Here is a 25,076-nt window from a genome sequence, read left to right on the forward strand (position 1 = left end):
CCCCTTTTACGGCCCTGGTGATGGTGCGCTCGCTCGTCGCCCACGGCTGCTCTGAGCACGTGTGCAGCAGCATCTGCACGTGTGCACACCCGTGTGTGCGTGTGTACCCATCCGGCTGTGAGAGTGTGTGTGTGTGTGTGTGTGTGTGTGTGTGTGTGTGTGTGTGTGTACCCATGCCTTTGTGGGCGCAGGCATTGCATCTGTGGGCATGTGTGTGCCTGCATGTGCACCCTTGCACTTGTGCGTGCATGTGCACCTGCGCACACATGCAGCCGCACATTTATGTGTGCAGGCATGTGTATCTGTACATGTGTGCAACCATGCACTTGTGTGTGCATGTACATGCATCCGGGCACATGCACATACACTCATTTGCATGTGCATGCATGTGCACATCTGTGCGTGTACCCACACGTGTGTGTGTGTGTGTGGCTGCACGTGTACCCATACTTTTGCATGCACATATGTGCACTCACGCGTATGCACGTGCATACGCACACCCAGGTGCGTGTGTGTGCGCGTGCGTGCGCGTGCGTGCGTGCACTGGCATCACTTGCTGCGCGCTCCAGATAAATCAGCCTGTTGCTATTGCTCTTCCCAGCTCGCTCCAGTGAGGCCAGCAGAGCAGCGCCGGTGTTCTCCGGGCCCGTGCCGCGGCCGGCGCAGGCGTCCCGCGCGCGCCTGCGGGGCCCCGTCCCGGCGCAGCGGCGCTGGCTGCGAGCGCGCGCGCCCGGTGGGACGCAGGGGCGGCCACAGCGAGCAAACAAAATGCAGAGCACACATCCAATGATAGCCTGGTTTTACTTTGGGAAAAACAACATCCGGACACGCAGCTTGCAGGTTTTGTGGTTTCTTTTTTTTTTTTGTTGTTTTCTCTCGTTTTTAAAACAATATAGTGCAGACAGCACTTCTCACAGTAGAATATAATGGTCAATTTTAGTATAAAAAAAAACATTCTCAGAGATTTGTAAATGCACTTAGTGCTTGAACAGGCCTTTTAGGGATACAGTACCTCTCTTCTGAGCACAATCACCTTGGGTTTCATTGGGGTATGTTTTTTTCCTTTAAAGGTCAAAACACTTTTTGTATTTTCCGTGATGCAGAGCCTTTTTAAAATGAATAAATCTATTAAACACATAATTACGCATACTGAATAATGGACCATAATGAACATTTTTGAACTGGTTTAAAAGAAAAGAAAAGAAAAGCACGCAAGTTGCAACCTGGTGCAATGGCTAGATGCGCTGTCAAACGAGATGCTACCGCTCCTCACCTGCAAGTGGCCTCTAAAACGCAACAAAGGTTCAATAGACGGTAAAAAAAAAAAAAGAAAGGAAAGAAAGAAAAAGAAGGAACCCCGGGAATGCTGGAGCGCAGCAGGTTCCCACGGGGTGCCAGCGCTGCCGCCCCGTGCGCCGAGCCCCAGCCCGGCGGCGCGGGAGCCGCCACGTCGCTGCCGGCGCCTGCGACGTACGGTTGCGCCAACGCAAAAAAAGAAGGAAAAAGAAAGAAAGAAAAAAAAAAAGAAAAAGAATCTGTTCAAGTTTTCAAGTGTTTTTCTTAAATAGCCTCCAGACTGTCCCCAATTCTTAGCTTTAACCAAAGCAGTGCAAGTTTCGGACTTCAACTACAGATTCGGCAGCAGCTCTGGGCAGAGCCGCCCCGGCGCGGCGGGGGCGGGCGGGCGGCCGCCGGCGCCGGCCGTTTCGGCAGCCTAACGCGCCGGGGCCGGGGCCGGGGGCTCGGCGGCGCCCGCCCGCCCGCACGGCGCTGCCTGCTCGCCCTGGATAGCAGCAACTTGTAGCGATTCCCTGTTCACATTCGTGGAAAGAAAATGATTTCTGAGCTATATAAACAAGCATTCCTCCAGCCACGGCTCCGGGCGAACGCCGGCGTCCTCGGGGCGCGCCGGCCGCCCGCCGCCCCCGCGGCGCTGCGGAGGCGCCCGCGGCCCTCGCCGGGGCCGGGGCCGGGCGCCAGCAGCCGCGCTGCCTTATCTGTAGACGGGCAGGCGGATGTGGGCGTGCTGGTGATCCAGGAGCCTTGGCACAGACACGGTCTCGTAGCCCTTGCCCAGCATCTGCTCCTTGATGCAGGGCGGGTGGATGTCGTTGATGAGATACTCCAGCGACTGGAGGCTGCTGCTGAGGATGGAGGTGTTGCAGAGCGTCTTGCTGGGCAGCCCGTCGGCGCCGTGCCCGCCGAGCTCCCGCGGCCCGGCGCCCGGCTCCGGCGGGTTGTAGCAGTCGCTGGTGGGCGTCACCAGGATGCTGTTCCACGGCGGCGCGAAGCACTGCCCCACGGCGAAGTTGCCGTGCATGCAGTTCAAGGGCGACGAGCTCACCTTCTCGGCCGCGCCGCCGGGGCCGTAGGGGCGCGAGGCGCCCGCGCACGTCTCCGGCGACTTGCTGACAGCCCCGCCGCCCCCGCTGTACAGCCGGAGGTGCTGCTGCTGCTTCTGCTGCCAGAGCAGGTAATCCACGCCGTCGGCGTAGCCGCCGGCCTTGGGCCCCAGCGCCGCGGCCGGGTTGGCACCGAGCGCCAGCTCGGCTCCCTTGCGGCAGTCCGGCAGCCCGGCGCCAGCGTAGGCCACGCTGGCGAAGGCGCCGTGCTTGGCCGGGCTGGGGTTGGCTGCCGCCGCCGGCGCCGGGCAGCCCGGCTGCGAGCCCGGCGCCGGGCACTGCTGATTGAGCTGGTAGATGATGCTCTGGATGGAGGGCAGGTTGGACGGCGGCAGGGCCAGGCTCCGGCCGCCGAGCGGGATCACCGACGCGGCCACCGTCACGTTGGGGGCCGTGGGGCCCTCCACGGCCTTCTGGCTGCCGTGGTAGGTCAGCGGCCCCGCGCAAGAGGGGCCCGGAGCTAAAGTGCTTGACGCTGGGTAGGGAGCGACGCCGACCTGGGCGGGCGACAGCTTAGTCCGCTTCCCCTCCGAGTTCTTCACGACGCTCTTGCTGGAGGCTTTGACGATGGCCAGCAGCCCCTGGTAGCCGCTGGCGTGCACGGGGTAGGGGCTGTAGCGCTGCCCCGTCGTGTCGTACCCATTGACCGTCCGGTTAAGGTGCTTGTGCTGGGGGACCCTGATGTTGGTGGGGAAGATCTTGATGGTCAGCGGGCTGTGAGCCACTTTCTGTGCATAGGCGTCCAGCTCGGCGGGGCTGGGGTAGCGCGGGGAATGCATGGATGCCGCTGTCTCGCCTGCGGGAAGAAAGCACAGGGTGAGGCCAACGGCGCCGGCCGAGGTCCGGCAGCACCGCGCGGAGCGGGAGCAGGGCCGGCGAGCTCCGCGCCGGTGCAAACGCAGGCGCCGGTGCCAAACCCGCGCGCCGGTTCGAATGCACGCGCCGGTGCCAAACGCACGCGCCGGTGCCAAACCCGTGCGCCGGTGCAAACGCACGCACCAGGGCAAAATCTGCACAGCAGTGCAGACACGTGCACCAGGGCAAAATCAATGTGCTGGTGCAAACGCGTGCACCGGTGCCAAACCCGCGCGCCGGCATCCTTCCATCGAGGGCGTCGCGGGCTGGAGGCGCCCGGCAAAGGCGGCCCCGGGGAGCCGGGCACCAGTCGGACACGTCGGTGCCTGACCTCCTTCCTCGAGGCCCGGCGCGGCGCCCGCTCTCGCCTCCACTGCTCCGGCTGCCTCGTCCCTTCGGTCAGCCACGGCCTCCCCAAGGGCCCCGCGGGGAGGCGGCAGCCCGCGCCGGCCCGGCTCGGCAGAAACGAGGTCGCGGCACAGAGCTGCCCCCTTTCTCTTATAAAGTCACTTCTAAGTGGCCTAAAATAAACCCGGTGTGGAGAATGGAAATGTCACTTTACCCAACGGGGGAATCTTTCTCCGAGATTGGATTTAAACTACATTATACAAGCAATTTCATGGGTGCTTTGCGCTGCCACGAGAACCTCACCAAAAATGGAAAAGCATTCCATTTACTAGCTATAAATCAGCAGTTCCTATAATGAGCACAAAAATGTCACTTTTATGCAATTTTACAGATGAACAAAACTGGTGAAATTAACTGTGGTAACCTACTGTAGTCAGCAAAAGCCACTGCGGGGAAAAAAATTATATATGTATATATTTTTGTTCCTTTCAAACTCTTTCCCAAGCAAGTTTCTGCCATTCTGGTGTGAAAACTCATTTGTCGTACCCATTATACTTTCATTTGGAGTTTATCTTGAGTATCCAATGAGCCACCAACTGTGAAAATGATTAAATCTACAAAATCTATCTAATGGACGGGATAAATGAGGTGCCGAAGGCGGCGGCGGCGGCGGCGGCGGCGGGGGCCGCTCCGGGCGGCGGGAGCCCCGGGCCCCGCGCCGCCTCCGCGGCCGTCTCTCCCGCGGGGGTAACGCGCGGGGCTTTCCCAGCACCTGAAACCGCCGGGCTTATTAACGAGCGCGGCAAGGCGATTAAAAGCGGGGCGTTTTGCAGGGCCTCGCTCGCGCGTCGCTGCGGCTCGCGCGCCGGCTCCGGCTCCCCCACCCGCATCCGCAGTCCCCTTCGCGCCGGCACCGCTGCCCTTGGAGGCGGTGGCGCCGCGAACGCTCAATTAACACAGCGCTAATTAGCCGGCGACGCTCGCAGCTTCCCTAACGAACCCAGGCCCCCGCGCTCCAAAGGGGCCGCGGCGGCGCCGGGAGCCGCCGGCACGGAGCCGCGGGCGCCGGGACGGGGCGCAAGCGCCGCGCGCCGACACGCAGCCGGGCGCCGCGCCGAACCCCCGCCGGGAAAATTACGGAGCCACCAATCTGCCCGCGGCTCCCGGCGCGCCCCGCCGGCGCGCGGCTCCCCCTCTCCCCGGTAATTACTGCTTTCCAATGGGCTGTAATTACTGCGAGATGCAAACGCCGCCGCAGCGCCGCCGCCACCCGTCACGCGCCGGCAGCCCGCCTGGCACGCCGCGGGGCTGCCCGCCGCCGCGGCCCCCTCCTCCCCTGCCCCAGCTGTCAAAGCCGCCGCGCCGCGGCCCTGGCTCGGCGCAGCGCCGGCGTGCGGGCAGGGCTCCCCTGCGGCCACCCCGGCACGGCCAGCGGCGGCCCGGGGCGGGCAGCGACGCGGCGCTGGCAGGATTGGCAGCGGCTCCCCCTGCCCTTTGCTGCCCGTGGACTTTGCAGCTCCGTTTGCTCCGCGGCCGCCGCGGCACGGGCTGGCGCCGTGCGGAGGAGATGCCAGCGAGCTCCTGCCACCCCGGGCCCTGGCACCGGCTTCGAATGCTGCCACCAGCAATGCCTGGGATGGCACGGAGCAGCAGAGAAGAGGGTAAAGTTTGCTTCCTGCAAGCATGGCACAGCACAACACAGTGCAGCACAGTATGGCACGGTGCAGCACGGCACAGCGCAGCACGGTGCAGCATAGTATGGCATGGTGCAGCACAGCACGGCATGGCACGGTGCAGCACAGTATGGCACGGTGCAGCATGGCACAGAGCAGCACAGCATGGCACAGTGCAGCACAGCACGGCATGGTGCAGCATGGCACGGTGCAGCATGGTGCAGCACGGCTCAGTGTGGCACGGTGCGGCACAGTATGGCACGGCACGGTACGGCACAGCACATACGCCACGCTCACCCGAGCCCCGTGGTCCTGAGCTCCTCGCCCTGGGCCGGGCAGCGCTGCCGCACGCACCCGCGGACGGTGCAACGGGCCGCGCGGCCCCGGCGGAGCCGCTGCGAGCGAGCAGAGCCCCGGCGGCCCCGGCCCCCGGCGGCCCCGGCGGCGCGGAGCCGGCGAGGGCGCCGCACGGCGCCGCCCCTCCCGCCGGCCCGGGGCTCGCTCCCTCCGCCGCGCGCTTTCTCTCCGGGGAGCGACGACGAGCAGCCAGCCCTGGACTCCCCCTCCCTCCCTGACCTGTTCTATTTTTCCAGCCTGCACTCAATAACAGCTAAATAATTGAATCTGCTCAGCAGCCAAAGATTTGTTTTGAATTTTATTGGAATTTTAAATTGTTTTGTTTCTTCAGTATTTTATTACTGTAAATGGAAAACGCATCGCCCGCAGTAATAATCCGGTGGCTTTTTATGTTACCCCAAGCTCATGCTCTAAGCGCTGTTGGAAGCTAGGCAGGCAGGAGGAGCCGCTACAACGGCAGCACGGGCTTGTAAGGTTACTATAAGGTTACACCTCCGGCTAAACAACCTTTTACTTTAGCAAATTGGCCACCAAACTTGGCTCAAGACACAGATTTAAATCCGAGGCCCTGACAAAACTGCAGCACAGACTAAATCTTTGCTTAGGGTTGTGGGCAGCTTCCGCCCCATGGCACTCCGGGCGGAGAAGCCTCTGCAAAACACCCGACTCCGAAGACGCCGGAGAATTTGGCAGCCGCCGGCGGGGGAAGCGCGGGAGCGACGCGCCGAGCGGGCGCTGCCGGGGCGGGACGCGGCGCCGCCGCCGCAGCACGGCAGGGAGAGGTTTCGCCCCTTCTTCGCGGCAGCTGAAAAACCAACACATTGGCAGGACGCTTGGAAGCACGCGGGGCGCCAGCGGCACTGGCGCCGGGCGCTGCTCCGGCGTGCCGCAGGGGCTCTGGTGTGCCGTAGGGGCTCTGGCGTGCCGCAGGGGCTCTGGTGTGCCGTAGGGGCTCTGGCGTGCCGTAGGGGCTCCGGCGTGCCGCAGGGGCTCCGGCCTGCCGCAGGGGCTCCGGTGTGCCGCAGGGGCTCCGGCGAGCCGCAGGGGCTCCGGCGTTCCGCAGGGGCTCTGGCGAGCCGCAGGGGCTCCGGCGAGCCGCAGGGGCTCCGGCGTGCCGCAGGGGCTCCGGCGTGCCGTAGGGGCTCTGGCGTTCCACAGGGGCTCCGGTGAGCCACAGGGGCTCCGGCGAGCCGCAGGGGCTCCGGCGAGCCGCAGGGGCTCCGGTGTGCCGTAGGGGCTCTGGCGTGCCGCAGGGGCTCTGGCGTGCCGCAGGGGCTCCGGCGAGCCGCAGGGGCTCCGACGTGCCGCAGGGGCTCCGGCGAGCCGCAGGGGCTCCGACGTGCCGCAGGGGCTCTGGCGTGCCGCAGGGGCTCCGGCGAGCCGCAGGGGCTCCGACGTGCCGCAGGGGCTCCGGCGAGCCGCAGGGGCTCCGACGTGCCGCAGGGGCTCCGGCGTGCCGCAGGGGCTCCGGCGAGCCGCAGGGGCTCCGACGTGCCGCAGGGGCTCCGGCGAGCCGCAGGGGCTCCGGCGTGCCGCAGGGGCTCCGGCGAGCCGCAGGGGCTCCGACGTGCCGCAGGGGCTCCGGCGAGCCGCAGGGGCTCCGACGTGCCGCAGGGGCTCCGGCGTGCCGCAGGGGCTCTGGCGTGCCGCAGGGGCTCCGGTGTGCCGCAGGCTGCCGCAGCACGCACCCAGCCGGCGCAGCGTCTTCGCCGCTGCCCCCGGGAAGCGGCGGGCGGCTCTGCCGAGGCGCCGGCGCGCTCGGATCACCTCCGGGCGAGCACTTCATTATCTGCAGCCGAAGCGTCACCGCAAATACCCTTCTACACGCACGCGTGTCACTTCCCATTTGTCTCCGCGGCGAGGCGTCAGCGCCGGCGGAGCCGCCGGCGGCGGCGGGGAAGCGCCAGCGCCGGGCGGGCCACGGCGCCTGCCTCGGGGGGCGGCAGGACCCCCCCGCCCGCTCCCCAAAGCCTCTATTTTGGGGTTAATCGTTGCATTTTGTCGAAGCGGAGCGCGTCCCGTGCCCGGAGCGCGCCGAGACGCCGCGCGGAGCTACGGATCGCGCCGGCGGGCTAAAGGAGGGCGCCCGCGAGCACACGAGCCACCGCGGCCCGGCGGCGGGGAGCAAGAGCAGCGAAGAGCTTGGCCAGGCTGAGAGCGCTACTATTTGATTTACAATTTAAATAAAGCTCAGGATTCCCGTAACGCACGCGGAATAAAACCAAAAGGGACCGGCCTGCCGGAGCTAACTGGACGTGCTGTTTTCCCGAGGACGCTGCTCTTTGCGGAGCGCCCCGGAGCGGCCGCGGGCCCGGGCCGAGGAGCCGTCGCGGCGGGCGGGCGCAGCCGGAAGGCGCAGGGGGGGCGAGGGGCAGCGCCGGCCGGCTCGCCTTCCGCGTGAAATTAATACAAAAATTAATCGGCGGCGCGCGCAGGATAATAGGATTTCACAGCGGTGCCGGGCCAGACAGCCAACGCGCCGGGAGCCGGGCTCATTTAAAACCGACAGCAACGACGCCGGAGGACAGGAATAAGACCCATAAAGATAATTACTGAGATACTGAGGAGCAAATTAAGCAATCAGAGGCACTTCTAAATCGTGTCTCATTTTAAGAGCGCGCTATCGCTCTCGATCAGCCGAGCGGGCGCTCGGGAGGCGGCGGGGGGCCCGGCCCCCGGACGTCACCCGCGATTTAATTTGAGGTGGCGGGAGGCCGGGAGCAGGGGCACGCGCCGCGCTCTCCCGTAACGAGCGGAAACGCACGGTCAGCCGGACCGGGATCACGGCGGGGGGCCGGGTCGTGGAGCGGGCGGGCGCAGCCCGGGGCTCCCCCGTCCTCGCCCCCCGAACGCTTAAAAAATCCGACCGGGACCAGCGGACAAACACCCGCCGCCCTCCTCAAAACGCACATCCGTCACGGGCGAATCTTAACGCGTCCCTCCCAGCCGGGGAGGCCAAACGCGCCCGCCTGAAGCAGGCTCATTAAATATACATTTAATCATGGTCGGGCTGGAGAGACAAAGGCTGCCGGAGCCAGGTGCTTCGCCGGAGTGACCTTTTGGAGCCCATTTTAATGTAACTAGTTTACGGCTTATCCGAAAGGCCAGCTCATCGGGAGCAGCGGAGCCGCGGCGAAACGGGGAAGCGATTGCGGGGGCAGGGACGGCGGAGGGGAACGGGGGGCGGCTCGGGAGCCTCCGGAGCAGGTGACTGCCGCGCTGTCTGCTGCTCTTTGTAGACGTCTGCGCAAAATTTTCTGAAGTTCGGCTTATCAACCGAAGCAACCCAATTTAATTTGCTTATCTTGCCTCCTTCCTCCTCCCGCCCCCCTCCCCTGCTTCTCCTGCTCTTTTTAATTATCGTTTAAATAAATGTCTTTTTCAATAAGACAAGAAGCATCAAAGCAGCAAGCAGGCGAGCGGGGAGGGAGGGAGGAGGGAGCGGGCGGCGGGCCGAGCCCCCGGCGCCGCGGGAACGGCGCTGCCGCGCGCGCGCCCCGGCTCGCACTTACACTTCCGCGGCTCCAGGCTCTTGCTGGGACAGGCGAGGTGCTGGGCCGGGGGGTTCTGGGTCCGCTGCAGACACGCCAACATGGTCCAGGCGTCCCGGCGGGCCGCGCCGCCGCCGCCGCCGCCGCCGCTGCGGAGAGACGAGACGCGGCGTGAGCCCGGGCGCGCAGCCCCCTCCCCGCCCGCGGCGCGAGGCTCGGCGGCAGCCGGACGAGGTCGGGGCCGGCGGGGAGCCCGCGCGCTCCTCGCGCCGACCACGAGCGCGCAGGCTGCTCGCGAGCCGTCGCGCTTTCAAAGATAAATAAATAACTATGAAAGCCTTAAATAAATATGAACGCATATAAAATAAATATGAACGTCTCAGTGGGTGATTCTTGGGGAGTGCAAAGCTTTCTGCTCTTGCTCCAGGCAAATGAACACCTTTCCATCCAGCGCATGGCCACGAGAGGATGCCAGGCCAAACGGCGGCCACTGCCACGCGCAAGGGTCATGAGCACCCTGCAAGGGCCCTGAGCACCCTGCAAGGACCATGAGCACCCTGCAAGGCCCACGTGCACCCTGCAAGGCCCAGGAGCACCCTTTAAGTGCCACAAACCCACTGCAAGGGCCACAAGCATCCTGTGCCACGAGCACCCTGCAAGGACCACGAGCACCCTGCAAGGCCACAAGCACCCTGCAAGGCCACATGCATGCTGCAAGGACCATGAGCACCCTATAAGTGCCACAAACCCACTGCAAGGGACATGAGCACCCTGCAATGACGACGAGTACCCTGGAAGGACTGTGAGCATCCTGCAAGGACCATGAGCACTGTGCAAGGACCCTGAGCACCCTGCAAGGGCCTCAAGCACCCTGGAAGGACCAACAGCATCCTGCAAGGACCAGGAGTGCCCTGCAAGGGCCTCAAGCACCCTGGAAGGACCACGAGCATCCTGCAAGGGCCCTGAGCACCCTGCAAGGCCACATGCATACTACAAGGAGCATGAGCACCCTATAAGTGCCACAAACCCACTGCAAGGGTCATGAGCACCCTGCAAGGCCCACGAGCACCCTGCAAGGGCGACGAGCACCCTGCAAGGGCCTCCTGCCCGTCTCCAGCTGGCTGGCCAAGCACCAGAAGAAGAGGCAGCTCCGGTGCCAAGCGCTGCCCAGTGCCTCTAACCTGCCCTGGTCCCGGTCCTCGTCCTCCAGCTCCGTCCACCCTCCAAGCAGAGCCCCAAGGTGGCCCAAGCCTGGCAGCGCAATCCGGCGTCGCCGGCCGCACGCCGGCAGCACCCAGCCCGCGTCCCGCCTGCCCGCAGCCCCCGGGCCCCGCGGCGCCCACGGCCGGCTCCGGCGTGCCCTGCGCCCGCCGCTCGGTCTGATCGGAGCCGCCGGCGGCGGGAAGCGGGTCTGGAGAGGGCCGTCGAAGCCAGGAGGAAGCGGGTTAACGCGCGCCGCGGGTTTCAGGTGCCGCCGCGCTGCAAGTCGCCCGCCGCGCGGGCGCCGCAGGAGCCTCCCGCGGTCCCTCGCGCGGCGCCGGACGCCCCTGCCCGCTCGCCAGCCGCTCGCATCCCAGCGGAGATCAAACGCGGCGGCTCCGCGCAACGCCGGGAAAAGACGGCGCTAAAATCCCGCTCGGGGTCCTGGGATCTGTCGCCAGCTCTCAGCTAGCATCAAAATCTGCTTGACAAAAGCTGGAGGGGTCAGGCCAAAGTCATCGCCGCCGCTGATGTGCTAATTGTACCTCCTTCAGGAGCCTCCGCGGAAGGCATGAATTATAACCAGTTCCTCCTGACACACTCCCACGGCTCCGGCTGACTCCGGGAACGATGCTTCCTTCGTGAGCAGGGTAAGCAAACGCTGACGAGAAGCAGACGGAAAGCAGGCGGGGGCAGGAGGAGCCCGGAGCCCCGGCCGCCGCGGCGTGCCCGCGCGGTGCTGCCGCCCGCCGCCGCGGCGAGCCCCCGCCCCGGCCCCCGCCGGCGCCGAGAGACCCCCCGCCCGCGCCTCCGCGCGCCCCGAACCGGCTGATGCTCCTGTCGGAGCGATCGGAGAAATATCTTTATTTCCCCCCCCCCTCCCCGCACGCATCGGACAGGCGTCCTCGGGAGCCGCTCGCTGGGGTCGCCGGGCTGGCGGAGGGCTGCGGGCGCGCGCGGCTTGCTCCCGGGCCCTCCGCTCCGCTCCGCTCCGCTCCGGCTGCAAAGTTTGGGAAGCGCGAGAGGCTTGCGGGGAAGGTGTGAGGAGCGGGCTGGGGGAGGAGGAAGTCATTTAATACCAAGCAGGTGTCTGGAGAACCCAAATTGTGCTGTTTTCTGCTAATAATGAAGTATTCATGAGTAAAAGCCTTTTTCACTACTTTCTTAAGATACTAATTTCACAACAAGCGCCTTGTTACCATGCAATTATTCCAATCCTGCATTTCGCCGAGATTCCATCTGTCCTAGCGCTCGCTAAATGAAAGACAATCATGTAACCACCTTTCATTATTCACTATTTTACTTTCAGCAAAGGTACCCTGAAAGAAATGATTTCCTCTGAAAGGGACTTTTATTCAGTTTCAAAACCAATTTTCTCCTATTACTGTCTTAAAAAAAAAAGCGAGGGGGGAAGGGAGGTGTTTTTATTTCGCGCATTACATATCCTTTGTTAATGCAGCTCGCAGTAAAAGCAGCCGTATCCATTTTCTGGCTTCGATTTCTGGTAATTTTAAAATATGCCATTACAATCAGGCAGAAATTATACAGTTTGAAAAGAGAATGAAGTGCTTCTTATTCAGACACCGAGCGCACTTGACTGCTCGGCAGCGCGCGTCTCTCCGCCGGGACCGGGGGTTCGTTACGCAGCCCCGCGCGGAGCCGCGGGGCAGCTCTCCCGGCACGCACGGAGGCACGACCCGCGCCGACGCACGACCCAGGCGCACACACGACCCGGACGGACACACAACCTGGGCAGACACACGACCCGGGTGGACGCACGACCCGGACGGACATACGACCTGGGCAGACACACGACCCGGACGGACACACGACCTGGGCAGACGCACGACCTGGATGGACGCACGACCCGGGCAGACGCACGACCTGGGCGGACACACAACCCGGACGGACATACGACCCGCGCCGACACACGACCAGGGCAGACACACGACCCGAGCGGACGCACGGCACGTGCGGACACACGACCCGAGCGGACGCACGGCACACGTGGATGGACACACGACCCGAGCGGACGCACGGCACATGCGGACACACGACCCGAGCGGACGCACAGCACACGTGGATGGACACACGACCCGAGCGGACGCACGGCACATGCGGACACACGACCCGAGCGGACGCACGGCACACGTGGATGGACACACGACCCGAGCGGACGCACGGCACGTGCGGACACACGACCCAAGTGGATGCACTGCACACGTGTGGATGGACGCACGACCCGAGCGGACGCACGGCACATGCGGATGTGTGACCTGTGCGGACGCACGGCACGCACGGACACGGAGCCCACGCGGAGGCACGATCCGCATGGACGCACGGCACGCGCGGCTGCAGGACCCGCGCAGAGGCACGGCACGCACGGCTGCGCGACCGACGCGGGCGCCCGGCCTGCGTGCATCCGCACCCCGCGCAGCCGCGCAGCACGCGTGGACGCGCAGCACGCGTGGACGCGCGGCACGCATGGACACGCAGCTCGCGTGGACGCGCAGCTCGCGTGGACGCACGGCACGCGTGGGTGCACACCCCGCGCGGCCCCTGCGCCTCACCCCCGCACCGAGCCCGCCCGGCCGGCCGCGCTAAGCCGCGGGCCAGCGTCCCGCAGGTAGCGGCCATCTGGCCGATTAGCAGGCTAACGTCATCGCCGCCCCCGCGAGAGCCCCGCCGCCGGCCCGCGCGCCCGCCTGCGCCTCGCCCGCAGCCGTGAGACAGCGGTGACGGACGCGGGTCACGGGGGCCGCGAGCAAGGAGAAAGCACAGCTCCGGGCAGGGTCCGGCGGCTCCGGGACGTCCCCGCGGCAGCTCCGGGACGTCCCCGCGGCCAGCGCTGCCCGAGCGGAGCCGCCGGCAGCTGGGAGCGCCGGGGCTGCAGCAGGGCAGGCAGCCGCCGGGAGAGACGCGGGAGCCACATGCCAAACTAAATAAAGCCGGCGATTAATTCAGATCACCGTTTTGCCCCCGTCTCCCGGTGTCACGCAGCTCTTAGCAGAGACAATTTTTTAGACAGCTAAGCCAAGCTTCAGCCCGTGTTAACGCGCACGCTGGAGGACGGCGGAGGCGGTGCGCGCGGCCTCCGTCCCTGTCCCCGCGCCTCCCCCACGCCGGCGGCCCCCCGCAAACGCTCCCTGCGGGCTTAGTTGGCTCCACCCGCATCACAACTGATTCCGGTCGGCAGGATCCGATTTAGTTCCCAGCCGCTCCGGCTCTCCCAGAGCGAGCGAGGCAGCGCTCAGCGGGTTCGCCGGCACCCGCCCCGCGTTCGCGAGGCCCCCGCTGGGCGTGCGGCGGGGGCCGGCCCCGTTCCCGCTGAATTAAACGCTTTTAAGGACAAAGCAGCTTTTAAAGGCTGCAGGCTTCACCCGCCGGCCCGGCCCGGCCCGGCCCGGCCCGGCGGCAGCGAGGGCGGGCGCCGTTCCCGCGGCCGGCCCGGCCCCGTGGCCGGCCCGCCGCCGCCGCCGCCGCGCGCTCAGCAGCCGCCCTCGAACTTTGCCCGTCCTTCTCCTCCCTCCGCCAGCTCCTTTCCAACCGTTCCTTCCCGCCCGGGCTGCTAATTCCCAAGCCCTATCGCTACATCGGGCTATTTATAAGCCCAAGGTCTTTGTGACTTTTAATAAAAAAAAAAAAAAGACCCGCAGCCCGTGTCTAAAGCTGCAGCGCCGGAGCGCTCCGGCACCTCCGCTGACATCCGGGGCCGATAAGAGGCTCTTATCTCCCGCGAGCCGCGGCGAAGGTCCCTTCGGCGAGATAAGGCCGGCGCAGCTGTCGATGGAGGCTTTCGCGGGCGAGGATTTAGATAAAAGCAAACGTGCCGGGGCCGGGACGGCAGCGAGCGGAAAGGCGACCCGCAAAGCCTCGGGGCACGGCGCGGAAGGGGCTTCGGAGGCAGGTCCCCGCGGGCGCCGAGCTCCGCGCGCCCCCGGGAAGAGCAGCTCCCGAGGCGCCTCGCCGGAGGGGCGCCGGGCCGAGCGGGACAGTCGCGCTCAGGCTCCGCTCCGGAATGAGTTAATGCGGGAAAGGTCACCCCGCGCTGAAGTACGGGGAGCGCCGGATAACACAGAAAAGCAACCGCGACGGCACCTTGCCGAGGGCTGCGATAAAGGGCAGCGCGGCGCGGCACAGCGCGGCACAGCGCGGCACGGCATGGCACGGAACGGCATGGCACAGTGTGGCACAGCACAGCACAGTGCAGCATGGTGTGGCACGGTGCAGCATGGCACGGCATGGCGCAGTGTGGCACAGCGTGGCATGGCACGGTGCAGGACAGCACGGTGTGGTCTGGCACGGTGCAGCATGGCACGGCATGGCGCAGCATGGCACAGCACGGTGCAGCATGGCACAGCGTGGCGTGGTACGGTGCAGGACAGCACGGTGTGGTCTGGCACGGTGCAGCACGGCACAGTATGGCATGGCACAGCACGGTGCAGCACGGCGCAGCGTGGTGTGGCACGGTGCAGGACAGCATGGTGTGGTCTGGCACGGTGCAGCATGGCACGGCATGGCGCAGCGTGGCACAGCACGGTGCAGCATGGCACAGCGTGGCGTGGTACAGTGCAGGACAGCACGGTGTGGTCTGGCACGGTGCAGCACGGCACAGTATGGCATGGCACAGCACGGTGCAGCACGGCGCAGCGTGGTGTGGCACGGTGCAGGACAGCATGGTGTGGTCTGGCACGGTGCAGCATGGCACGGCATGGCGCAGCATGGCACAGCACGGTGCAGCATGGCACAGCGTGGTGTGGCACGGTGCAGGACAGCATGGTGTGGTGTGGCACGGTGCAGCATGGCACGGCATGGCGCAGCGTGGCACGGCACGGTGCAGCACGGCACAGCGTGGCGTGGTACGGTGCAGGACAGCACAGTGCGGTGTGGTACGGTGCAGCATGGCACGGCATGGCGCAGCGTGGCACAGCACGGTGCAGCACGGCACAGCACGGTGCAGCGTGCCGTGGCACAGTGTGGCACGGTGCAGCACGACCTTCCCCGCCACATGTCAGACGTTTCCACCAGCGCGGCCCAGCCCGCGCCAGCGCCCGCCCCAGGCCTTTCGGGGGCCCCGTTAATAATTAAACGTTAATCTAAAAAGCAATTTTAGCTGCAGCGCTGCAGATCTGGTTAGAGATTACATTAGCATGCAAGAGCCAAGGGTAATTTTCTCTAACCCCTCTTGTGATCTTTAAAGCCCGCAGATCTTAAAGCAACACCAGCGCCTCCGACCGAAACCGGGAGCTGGGATCGGGCAACGCCGCCGGGAGCGAGGGCTTGGCCAGGAGGGCGCCCAGGGGCCGCCGGCGGCTCCTCTTCCCCCGCCCGCGTCCCGCCGGGGACGGTGTCGGGGTCGGGATGGGGGCCCTGGCGCAGCGCTGCCGGCGGCTCCCGCGGCTCCGCAGCCCGCCCCAGCGCCCCCTCGCCCTCCTCGCTTCAAGGACGCCGGCAGCGAGCAAAGGTCTCCGCAGCTCCTCCGAGCCCGGAGGCGCCTGCTCGAAGGGCTGCGGCGCAGGGGGCACTTCCAGGGAAAATCCCTCTGGATCGCGCTTTCTCCTGCCTCCCAGGGATCGCCTGAAAGTACTCCCCCTCCGCGAGCGCTCCGCAGACGCAGCCCCCCCTTCTGCCTCCAGCGGGGAGAAGCCCTTGAAAAATAATAAAAAGAAAAGAAAAATCCCCTTCTGCTTGCAAGCGGGGCCAGGGGAGACGGGACAACTCCGAGCAGGAAAACGGCTGTGACAGCACAAAGAGGAAATCGAATCGGGGAACGCAAGCAAATTGCCTCCTGACTGTTACAAATGGTCTGATGGAAGAAATATGGTATCGGATGTGCACGTAACGGTAGAATTAAACGAACCAGTTCAGGCGCTCCCGAGCGCTGGCAGGCGTCCTCGCAGAGGGCCAGCGCCGCCCGCGCACGCTCACGTGTCAGCTCTAAGGAGGCCTCGCACCAAACGCGCTATTTTGGGCAGAGATTAAAGATCTATTTTAGCCGAGAGCGGGAACAGCTCTCTCCAACGGGTTAACGCTGAGCCTGGGAACGGCAGCGTCTCGGCGGCGGGCTGCTGGCGGGGCCGGGAAAGCTCCCGCCGGCCGGGGAGCGGCGCGGCACGGCACGGCGCGGCACGGCGTGGCTTCGCGCCCCCGGGATGAAACCCGAGCGCCGTCCGCGCTCGCCGCGCCGGAGGCGTCGAGCGGCTCCGGGTTTCCGCGCTCCGAGGGCCCTGCTCCCGCGCAGCCGGGCGACCCCGGCGCCACCCCGGGAGCCGCCGGCCGGGGGCTGCGGAAGAACCTCGCCAAGGAGCCCCGGGTGGATCCGCTGCCGAAATTACAGTAATCAAAGGCTTTCACAAAGGCTTCAAACGCAACCAATTACCCTGAAAGGCAGAGCAAGAAAGAAAACAAATTAACGTGTTTGCACAGAGGCTCGGCGGCGGCGGCAGCGCGCCGGCCCCCCGCGCCGGGCTGCGCCCCCGGCCCCGCCGGCACGGCCGCAGCCCCCGCGCCCGCCTGGGGAGGAAAATTAAAAAAAAAAAAGGGGGAAAAATCAACTTCTTTCTTTTAATATTTAAAGAGTCCATCACCCTAAGTCTATTTTGTAATACAAAGCTCTGGAGATTTAAACCCTTCTCACCCGGAGAGGTGGAAATGAATGGTGTGCTTTAATGAGCCAGTTCAGCAGAAAAGATAGATTTCTAAGATTACCGTAGGAATTCTGGTAATTGATGTGTACTTTTGTAACACGGATTATACCGCCATCCGGTCAAGTAATTCCGGCTTTTCCGCCCGCCGGGTTGCCGGCTCTGCGGGCGCGCGGGGCCCGGCGCGCGCGGGGCCCGGCGGCACCGCAACGCGGCGAGAGCGCCGGCAAAGCTCCTGCCGAAGGGAAATTAAACAGGCTTTGCTTATTCAGCGGCAGATAATCTAGCGCAGCCCCAGAATAGGAAAATAAGGCATCTATCAAGATTTATATATTTGTTTTACAAAGACCTACTTTCTCTCGCCCGCGTCGCAAGGCCAGATGAGCCGCTGAATGCAAAGTAATTAAAACGAACACAGAACAATACAAGAGCCCTCTGAAGAACGCGGAGTTTCCCTTTTATGTTTATAGCAATTGTATGAAAATGTACAACAGCGAGCGGCAGCAGCTGACAGCCGAGCTGAAGCAGACATGATTGCGAGCTGGCTTGCTCCCGCAGCTGATTGGCATTAATTGTGCGCGTTTGCAAAGCAGAACAGAAAGTCTGACATTCGCTTCAAGCGAACATTTCTCTCTAATAGTCTTAATGATTACAACGAGCGCTGATGATCATTGTGCCGCGCTAATCGCCCGGAGAGCGGCCGGGCGGCTGCTCCCGGCGCCCGGCCCGGCCGCGCGGGCACGTGGCACCGGCCGGGACCGAACCCTCGTCCCGGGCGGGCCGGCACCTCCCGGCACCTCCCGGCAGGCGGGAGGAGGCTGCCGCGGACCCCGAAGACGGGGCACAAGCGGCACCTAAATAACCCACGTAAAACAGCAGAGCCGGTTATTAAAAGCTGATTAATTAAAGCTAATCCCAGTTGTCAGCGCAGACCTTTTACCAGGCCGGGCGTTCCTGGGCATCCTTCGGGAGCTCCGGGCTTTATCGCCGGAGCGGGGCACGGACGGAGCCAGAGGCGCTCGGAAACCCGCCCCGGCGCGGAGCGGCAACGCGGCGCTCCCGGACACCAGGGCGCCGGCTCCCGCGCCGTCCCCCGGCAAAGCCCGCGGCTCCCACGCCGCAGCCCGGCGAGCCCCGCTCGGCCCGTCGGCTTTCCGCGGTCTCCGTCGGCCGCGGGGCTTCGGGAATCCTTAGATCACGGATAATTGTTCCCGGATGAGAAGAAATAAAGACTGGATCCCCCTCCCCTTCCTTCTCCCCCCAAAAAGTCCATAAAGAAGAGCCATAAAAACGGCTTGTTATCTCACCTAGCGAGGCTCAGACTGTATGTTATTGCTAATTGGGTATAACATCCTTGTCTTGTTCTCCTCTCGGAAGCTAAATCAAGAAAGCACCACTGCTGCGAACTAATTATATCTCCGGACTGCAGACTCCAGCTTGTCTTTCCCTTTATTGAGTTAAAAAATGGTCACTAACCTTAATCTCTCATATCCCCAAGCATTAGGGCTGCTGAAAAACTACCGTTCGCATCTGCATCGCCGCGTACGGCGGGAGCGACGGGGCAGGAGGAGGACGCCCCGCCGCTCTGGGAGCCGGGGGATGCTCCGGACGGCGGGTCCCGGCGGTCCGGGTGCGACCTGCATGGAGCGAGGACGCGAGGCGCTCTGCCGGGACGCGCTTTGGCTCTACCCGCGCCCCTCGTCGCGGCTGCCGCGGGGACACCCCGCCGCTGAGCGACGCTCCGGGCGGACGGGACGGACGCGCTGCCGCCAGCGGCGGGCGGCTAAGTCAGGCACAGCCCCCGGCCCCGCGTCCCTTCAGGACGGCACCAGGATCAGAGGATTTTTAAATTTACCAGCAAGTCAAACAGTCTCCCTGCACAGCCGGATTCCTCCCTCGGTGCAAACTTTCCCGCGGCCACGTGGACGGCTGGCGGCGGAGAGATTTACACCCAGCAGCGATGCTGCAGCCCCGAAAGCGAAGAGCAGCGCCGCAGCCTGCTCCTCTCCCGGTCCAGGTCCCCTTCCCAGGGCAATCCACGGAGGTCGAGCTACTTTCCAAAGAGGCAGTTAAGCCTCAATTCGCCCTGCACGCCAACACCGTGCTTTAAAAAACTGACGCTTTCCTGGCCTCTAAGGCCGGACGGGAAAGCAGCGGGAACGCTCGTCCGACAGGTAAATCTCGCTGCCGCAGGGTGATACGGCTTCACTCGCGTTTGGTTACCGCCGATGACAAGCCAGCCCGTGCTCTAGCCTGAAGCACGACAAAAATGACCCAAACGACAAAAATGAAGCAGATGGAAAGAGCCGGGAAGAGCCGCGAGCCCGCTCTGCCCTCGGCTCCGGCTCCTTTCGGAAAGGCCACGCCACCCCGCACCGCGCCGTTTTGGCTTAAAACGCTGATATATTCTCTCTTTAGCGAAAGGAGTCCCAGGGGCTATAAAAATTCCCAGCAGGCTCTTGTCAGTCTCAGGTCATTAACTTTCTTTCATTGGGAGTTTGTTTACAGCGAGCCGTAAGCAGCGGCGCGGGCGCGGGGCCCTGCCGAGCCCCCTCCGCCGCCGCGCCGCCCCCGGGCCCCTCCGGTTTCCCTGCTCCAAGGGCGCTGGCAGGTGCCAGGGGTTTTGCTTCCCGGCGGAGCAGGCAGGAGCAGCGCGGCCCCGCGCACGTGCCGGGCGTCAGTCCCGCGACGCCGAAGGCTCCTTCCTCCGTCCCGCGGCGGCGGGCAGCGCGGCGGGAGCGGGGGCTCGGCCGCGACGAGCTCGGCCCGCGCCAGGCCGGGCGCTGCCCCCCGCGACCCTTGTTTCATCGCAAAGGAAGCCTAAAGGCAGCAGTCGAGGCGCCGTGCGCGGGGCCGGCCGAGCAAGGCCCGGAGCGGCCCGCGGAGCGGCGGCCCCGGCGCTCCCCCGGCACACCCGAGCCTCGCCAAAAATCCCACCTTCGTCGCTCCCCGCTCCCGGGCAAACGTATATATTTTAAACTATACACTCAGCACAACCTGTAATCAGAGCAACACAAATAGCCCCTGCTTCCCATGTAAATTAAAAACACCCATTAGGCAGATTTCAAAAGATGTCAGTAGGCTTATAATTATACACGACATCCTTCCGAGATAAAAGCGATTACCGGGGATGCAAATCACTTAGCAACCAATCAGTGCCCCCAGAGTGCAAAGCACTGACCAGCCATCCATTTTCGCCTCGTCCTTTTATTCCCTGCATCGAGCAAATACAAACACAGATAAAGAGAGGCACAATAGCTCTTGACACGCAAATAGGTTAACATAATAAAGCCAGCTTTAGCCGGCTCACTCGAGGGAGAAAAGCAATTCTCAGGCAAGCAGGAGGTAATAAAACAGGGCTTTTGTGTTCCTGGCTCCCATTCTCACCCCTGCGCCAGCTTTGCTGCATTAGCTGATAGGCATCGCGGTTTGATTGAATTACCTTTCATGAATATTAGCTTTTTGAGGAATGTGCAGGCAGAAGAGAAAGGAGAAACGTCTTATTTTTGCATGCATGCGCCCGCTGCAGACGGACATGCGGCTGCGGAGGCGCCGGCGGGGCCCGAGCGCCGCGGCGGGGGCGAGAGGGCGCTGGGGCAGCCCCCGAGGCGCGGGGCGCCTCCCGGGGGGGGGGTCCTTGCCCCGGCCGGGCCCGCTCCGGCGCGGAGCCCCTCCGGAGCCGCCCGGGCCCTCGACGCCCCGCGGCGAGCAGGGCCGGCCGGTCTCGCCGCAGGTTCTGGAGAACAAGCTCGGCCCCGTCCCGTCCCCCCAACCCCGGCGGGCTAAGGAGCGGAGCGGGGTCGAGGCCCGAAGGCGGCGGGTGGCCCTGCAGGACACGCAGCCCCCCCCGAGGAGGCCGGCCCCGAGCCGGCACCCGCCCTGCCGCCGCCGCCAGTCTCCGCTGAGCGCCCCGGCCCGGACTCCTCTCTGCACCGTTTCTTCCCTCCGACCTCGGGATAAATATTCGCGCTGAGATGTTTCGATTTTTCACCGTACAGGCAGCTGAAACGGGGCCCATCTTGCAGCCTGAGCTGCTCCAGCGGAGAACGTGCCCTGCCACTGCTGACCTATTAAACCGGATAGAAAGCTTTACGCAAAGGCGGGGGGAAAAATACCAAGTTCCTGCATATCAGGAATCGCTTGCTTTCACCCTGTTTTAAATGCAAGGTCACAGGAAAGCTTTGCCGAGCTTTACCCTCTTCTGCTAAGGTTTTGAGGCCGCCTCACCAAACGGCACAGGGCAAACGCCCAGCACGCTGCCTGGCACAGCCGCCTGGGCAGCGTTTGAAAATTCACTCTTAAAGTTTTACAGATTCTCCGTGGAAGAAAAACCAGCCCGAGTCTCCTCCCAGCACCGGGACCTCGCTGAAAGCTCGCTCAGACGTTGCACCCGAAGGCGCGGACCTCCACGCGCACGGACCTCCACGCACACGCGCATGGACAGGCACGTGCCCAGCACGCGCCCCTCGCTCACCAACCTCGCAGCGAAGCCGCACACACGAGGCCAGGAAAGCTTCAAAACTCCTAACTCCCACCCAATTCACATCGGCAGGACCCGGGACGCTCCCTACCAAGGGGCCCCCGCCGCGCGCTGCGGCCACACGCGTCCGGGGGCTTCACCGCCGGGACCACGGCCACCCGCCCGCGGGCCACGGGAGCCTCCTTGGCACTAGCATCCAGACGTGTGTTTATCAAGAAAATATCCGCAGACACATCCGTGCCCTAACCACCAGGCCTGGCCGCGCTGCCGCTGCCCAGCGCCGAGCCGCCTCGGGAAACCCCCCGCACAACGGTAAAACTTTGCCGCCGCCTTTTCTCGGACGGAGGTTTGCAGAAACGAAGCCGCCCCGGAGGTTTCGCCCTGGCCGCGGCGCGTCTCCTGCGGCAAGCCGTGACGAGCCGCTCCAGACGCCGGCTCTCTGCGCCTGACTTCCCAGCTTGCAAGCCCTGCCTCTTTAGTGATTAAATTACCATGATTTCACGGCTCTCCCCAAAGCCACGTTTGGATGCTCTTACAGATTCTTTGTCACTGGCACTAGGAACACCTAATTTTCTGTTCTCGGCTCAGGCAGATCGCAGACGCAGCCTGATCATCCCTGGTCATGTGAAAGGAACTGATCTCAGCTTAAGCAGGGGGAGAGAGCTAAGTGCCCAGCAGTGCTAGGCGGCTCGCTCCCCCCGGCTGCCGCGCCGCTTCGCCCCGGCCGGTCGCATTTCCCAGCACGGAAGGTCCAGAAGACGCTGCCGAGAGCCTCTTTCCACCCAGGAGCTCGTTTGAATGCGTTTCAGGAAATTCATTTTGCCTGCAGACAGCCCGCTTTTGAAAGAGCTACCTGACACCCAAGCGGAGGAAGCGGGAAGCGAGACAGAGTGGCTTTAAATAAAGTATCTCGGGGTCGTTCTGTTTTGTCTCCTTTCCTTTGTGACCGGCAATATCCACACGGATGCAGGGTTCGGCGTTTAGGATTTCACGGGTTCTTGCTCTGCTACAAATTGCTCCGGCAACCTCAGTGTCTCTGCAGGGTCTGGCTCTTCCCTGCTGCTGCTTCCTTTCCCCAAATGGGTTTTAATGGATGAGAAAATTCCCTTTTCCATATGTAAACGGGAAACCGGGATTAAAAGAAGAACCAGCAGCTAAAAAATGAAACTAGAACAGTTCACTCTGGGAAGTGTCTCAGTTTTCCTCACGGAGGCACCAGTGGATATTTTATTTCCACTTATAATTCAGTCAATCCTCTCCCCCAAAAAGTTGCTCCTGTTCCTTTCCAGAGCCCGTCAGACTCGGACACGAGCGAGCAGGTCCCCGACGCACTCCAGGCAGGTGGCAGGCGCAGGGCCCGGCCTGGCCGCTCCGCCAGACCCGCCGCATCCCGGCGCCGGTCCCACTCCGGCGGCGGAGCGCTGCACCGAGCACCGCCGGCCTGCCAGCAGCGCTGCGTCCAGATGTGCAGGGGAGCCGCCCAGATGTGCGGGGGGAGCCGCACGCTCGGCTCAGCGGGGTCTCTCCGCATCCGGATGCGCGCAGGGAGCCGGTGCATCCAGCTTTATTCCAAGGCTGGGGAGGGATCTCCACGCATCCGGATATACGCAGGGAGCCGGTGTCCTTCGGCCTTAATCCAAGGGGGTCTCAACACATCCAGATGTGCGCCGGGAGCCGATGCACGAGCCCCAGTCCAGGGGGTTCTCAACAGATCCAGATGTGCAACGGGAGCCGGTGCACCAGCCCTAGTCCAGGGGGGCCTCAACAGATCCAGATGTGCAACGGGAGCCGGTGCACCCGGCCACACTCCGCCGCGGTCTCTCCGACGCCGGCCAGGACTCAAGACCCCCCAGGCCGGGGCTGCGGTGCAGGCGGGTGGGGGGGGGGTCGGCCGTGCCCGGACGCCCTTGGGGGGGGGCCGCAGCCCGGAGCGGGGGGGCGAGGGGGGGTCCCCAGGCCCCGACGGGCAGGAGGAGACGGCGCCGCCCGGGCCGGCCCGCGGGGTCCCTCCGTGCCCGGAGTAGCCGCCACCCCCGGCCCCGCAGCCCCTCCACGGCCCCCCCCCCAGCCCTCCCCCCCCCCCGCCGCCGCCGCCCCCCCCCCGTTACCGTCAGAGCTGGATCCGGGCCGGCTCCGGGCGCTGCGGTGCGGGGCGCTGCCGGCCGCCCGCCCCGGGCCGCGCCGGAGCGGCAGCGGCGCCCGCCCGGCCGCGGCCCCGCGCCGCCCCCCGCGCGGCCAGCGTGCGGGGGCACCGGCGCTCTGCCCCCGGGAGCGGCGAGGAAAATCCGGGGGAAAAAAAAAGCAAAGCAAAAAGATTTTAAAAAATTAAAAAAAAAATCGAAGCCGGTCTAGCAGGCGGAAGCCACGGCGGGCGGCGGAGCCATCGCGGCGCGGTTCCTCCTCCTCCTTTGTGCGGCGGCGCTCGGTGCCCGGCGGCCCGGGGGGGCAGGGGCGGCCGCGGCTCAGCGCTCCATGGCGGGCGGCGCGGCCTCCCGGCGGGCGGCGCGGCGGCACCGGCTCGGCGGCTGCCCGGTGGCCGGGCCGGGGTGGAAGGCGGGGGGGGGGGGAGGGGGGGGGACACGGGAGAGGGGGGCGGCGCTAGGGCCCGGGGCCGCGGCGGCGGCGGCGCCGCTCGGTGCTGCCTCCCGCCCGGCGCGCGGCTCCGGCGACACTGAGCGCCCCGGCGCGGGGCCCGGCGGCCGCACGCGGCTCGGCCACGCCCCCTCTCTGCCGAGGCCACGCCCCCTTCCGCGCCGAAGCCACGCCCCCTCTCCGCGCCCCCGCCCCCTCCCCCTCTCCGCGCCTCGGCCCCGCCCCGCCGCGTCGCCAGGGCGACGCCGCCGGCGTCCCGCGGGGGCGGGGTCTCGGCCACGCGCCGCTTTCGCGGGAAAATTCGAAGCGGCCGCCGACAGCCCCCCCCCCCACACACACACTCTCCGCCGCGCACACGCGGCACCGGCGGGACTACAGCTCCCGGCGTGCCCCGCGCGCGGCCGCCGCTGCACCGCCCCCTGCGGGCGCCGCGGGGCGCGACGGGAGCTGTAGTCCCACCGCCTGAGGGGAGGCGGGTGCTACCCGCCCGCGGCGGGGCGGCGGAGGCCGCGCGGAGCCCGAGGGCCGCAGCCGGTGCCTCCCCGGTGGCGGAGTGGGGGTCTCCTCGCGGGGATCCCCGGGTGTTGGCTCCTCTGTGGCGGCCGCCACAGTGCCAGTCTCCAGGGGCACCCCCCGGCCCCTTCTCCCTGTCGCTGAGGCATGTGACTTCCCCATGTGCCCACACGGCCTGTCCCGCCACGTTGCCCCTCGGCTCGGCTCTGCGAGGCCGGCTCCCGGCTGCGACCACCCTGCGGCCATATCAATGCAGCCCCTTCGGCTATCACCAAGAGCCAGCAGCCTCCCGGTCCTGAGGACGCGCGAGCGCAGTTCATTCCTCTCCAGCGTTCGCTACGGCGCATCTTGATCGCGTTAGCGTATCTGTTCATTGCCAGACGTTTTGTCAACCTCCGACATCGTCCTGCCGAGTCCCTGCGTCTCCCTGCTGGGACTTCTCACGTTCCCTGGCCGCTGCTAAGCCTCGTTGCTCACTTTATACCCCTGAAGTTACTGTTAGTACCGGTTGGTCGTTGCAA

The 25,076-nt window shown here is 65.0% G+C and overlaps 1 protein-coding gene across 4 annotated transcripts; it reads right to left on the reverse strand.

Annotated features, from left to right (window-relative positions):
- Positions 1-1,993: 1,993 nt before the first annotated feature.
- FAM222A (family with sequence similarity 222 member A) lies at positions 1,994-23,591 on the reverse strand. 4 transcript variants are annotated; one of them, XM_062590211.1, is made up of 3 exons: positions 23,559-23,591; positions 9,148-9,275; positions 1,994-3,198 (listed from the first exon to the last, which is right to left on the reverse strand). In XM_062590211.1, exons 2-3 carry the CDS (start codon positions 9,227-9,229, stop codon positions 1,994-1,996), a joined length of 1,287 nt encoding a protein of 428 aa, XP_062446195.1. In that variant the 5' UTR covers positions 9,230-9,275; positions 23,559-23,591. The 4 variants fall into 4 exon arrangements, with proteins under 4 accessions (XP_062446195.1, XP_062446193.1, XP_062446194.1 ...); XM_062590209.1 differs by lacking the exon at positions 23,559-23,591 and adding an exon at positions 21,942-22,135; XM_062590210.1 differs by lacking the exon at positions 23,559-23,591 and adding an exon at positions 10,872-10,916.
- Between the last annotated feature and the right edge of the window lie 1,485 nt (positions 23,592-25,076).

Source organism: Rhea pennata, chromosome 17, assembly GCF_028389875.1.
Source record: "Rhea pennata isolate bPtePen1 chromosome 17, bPtePen1.pri, whole genome shotgun sequence".
Taxonomy (NCBI): domain Eukaryota; kingdom Metazoa; phylum Chordata; class Aves; order Rheiformes; family Rheidae; genus Rhea; species Rhea pennata.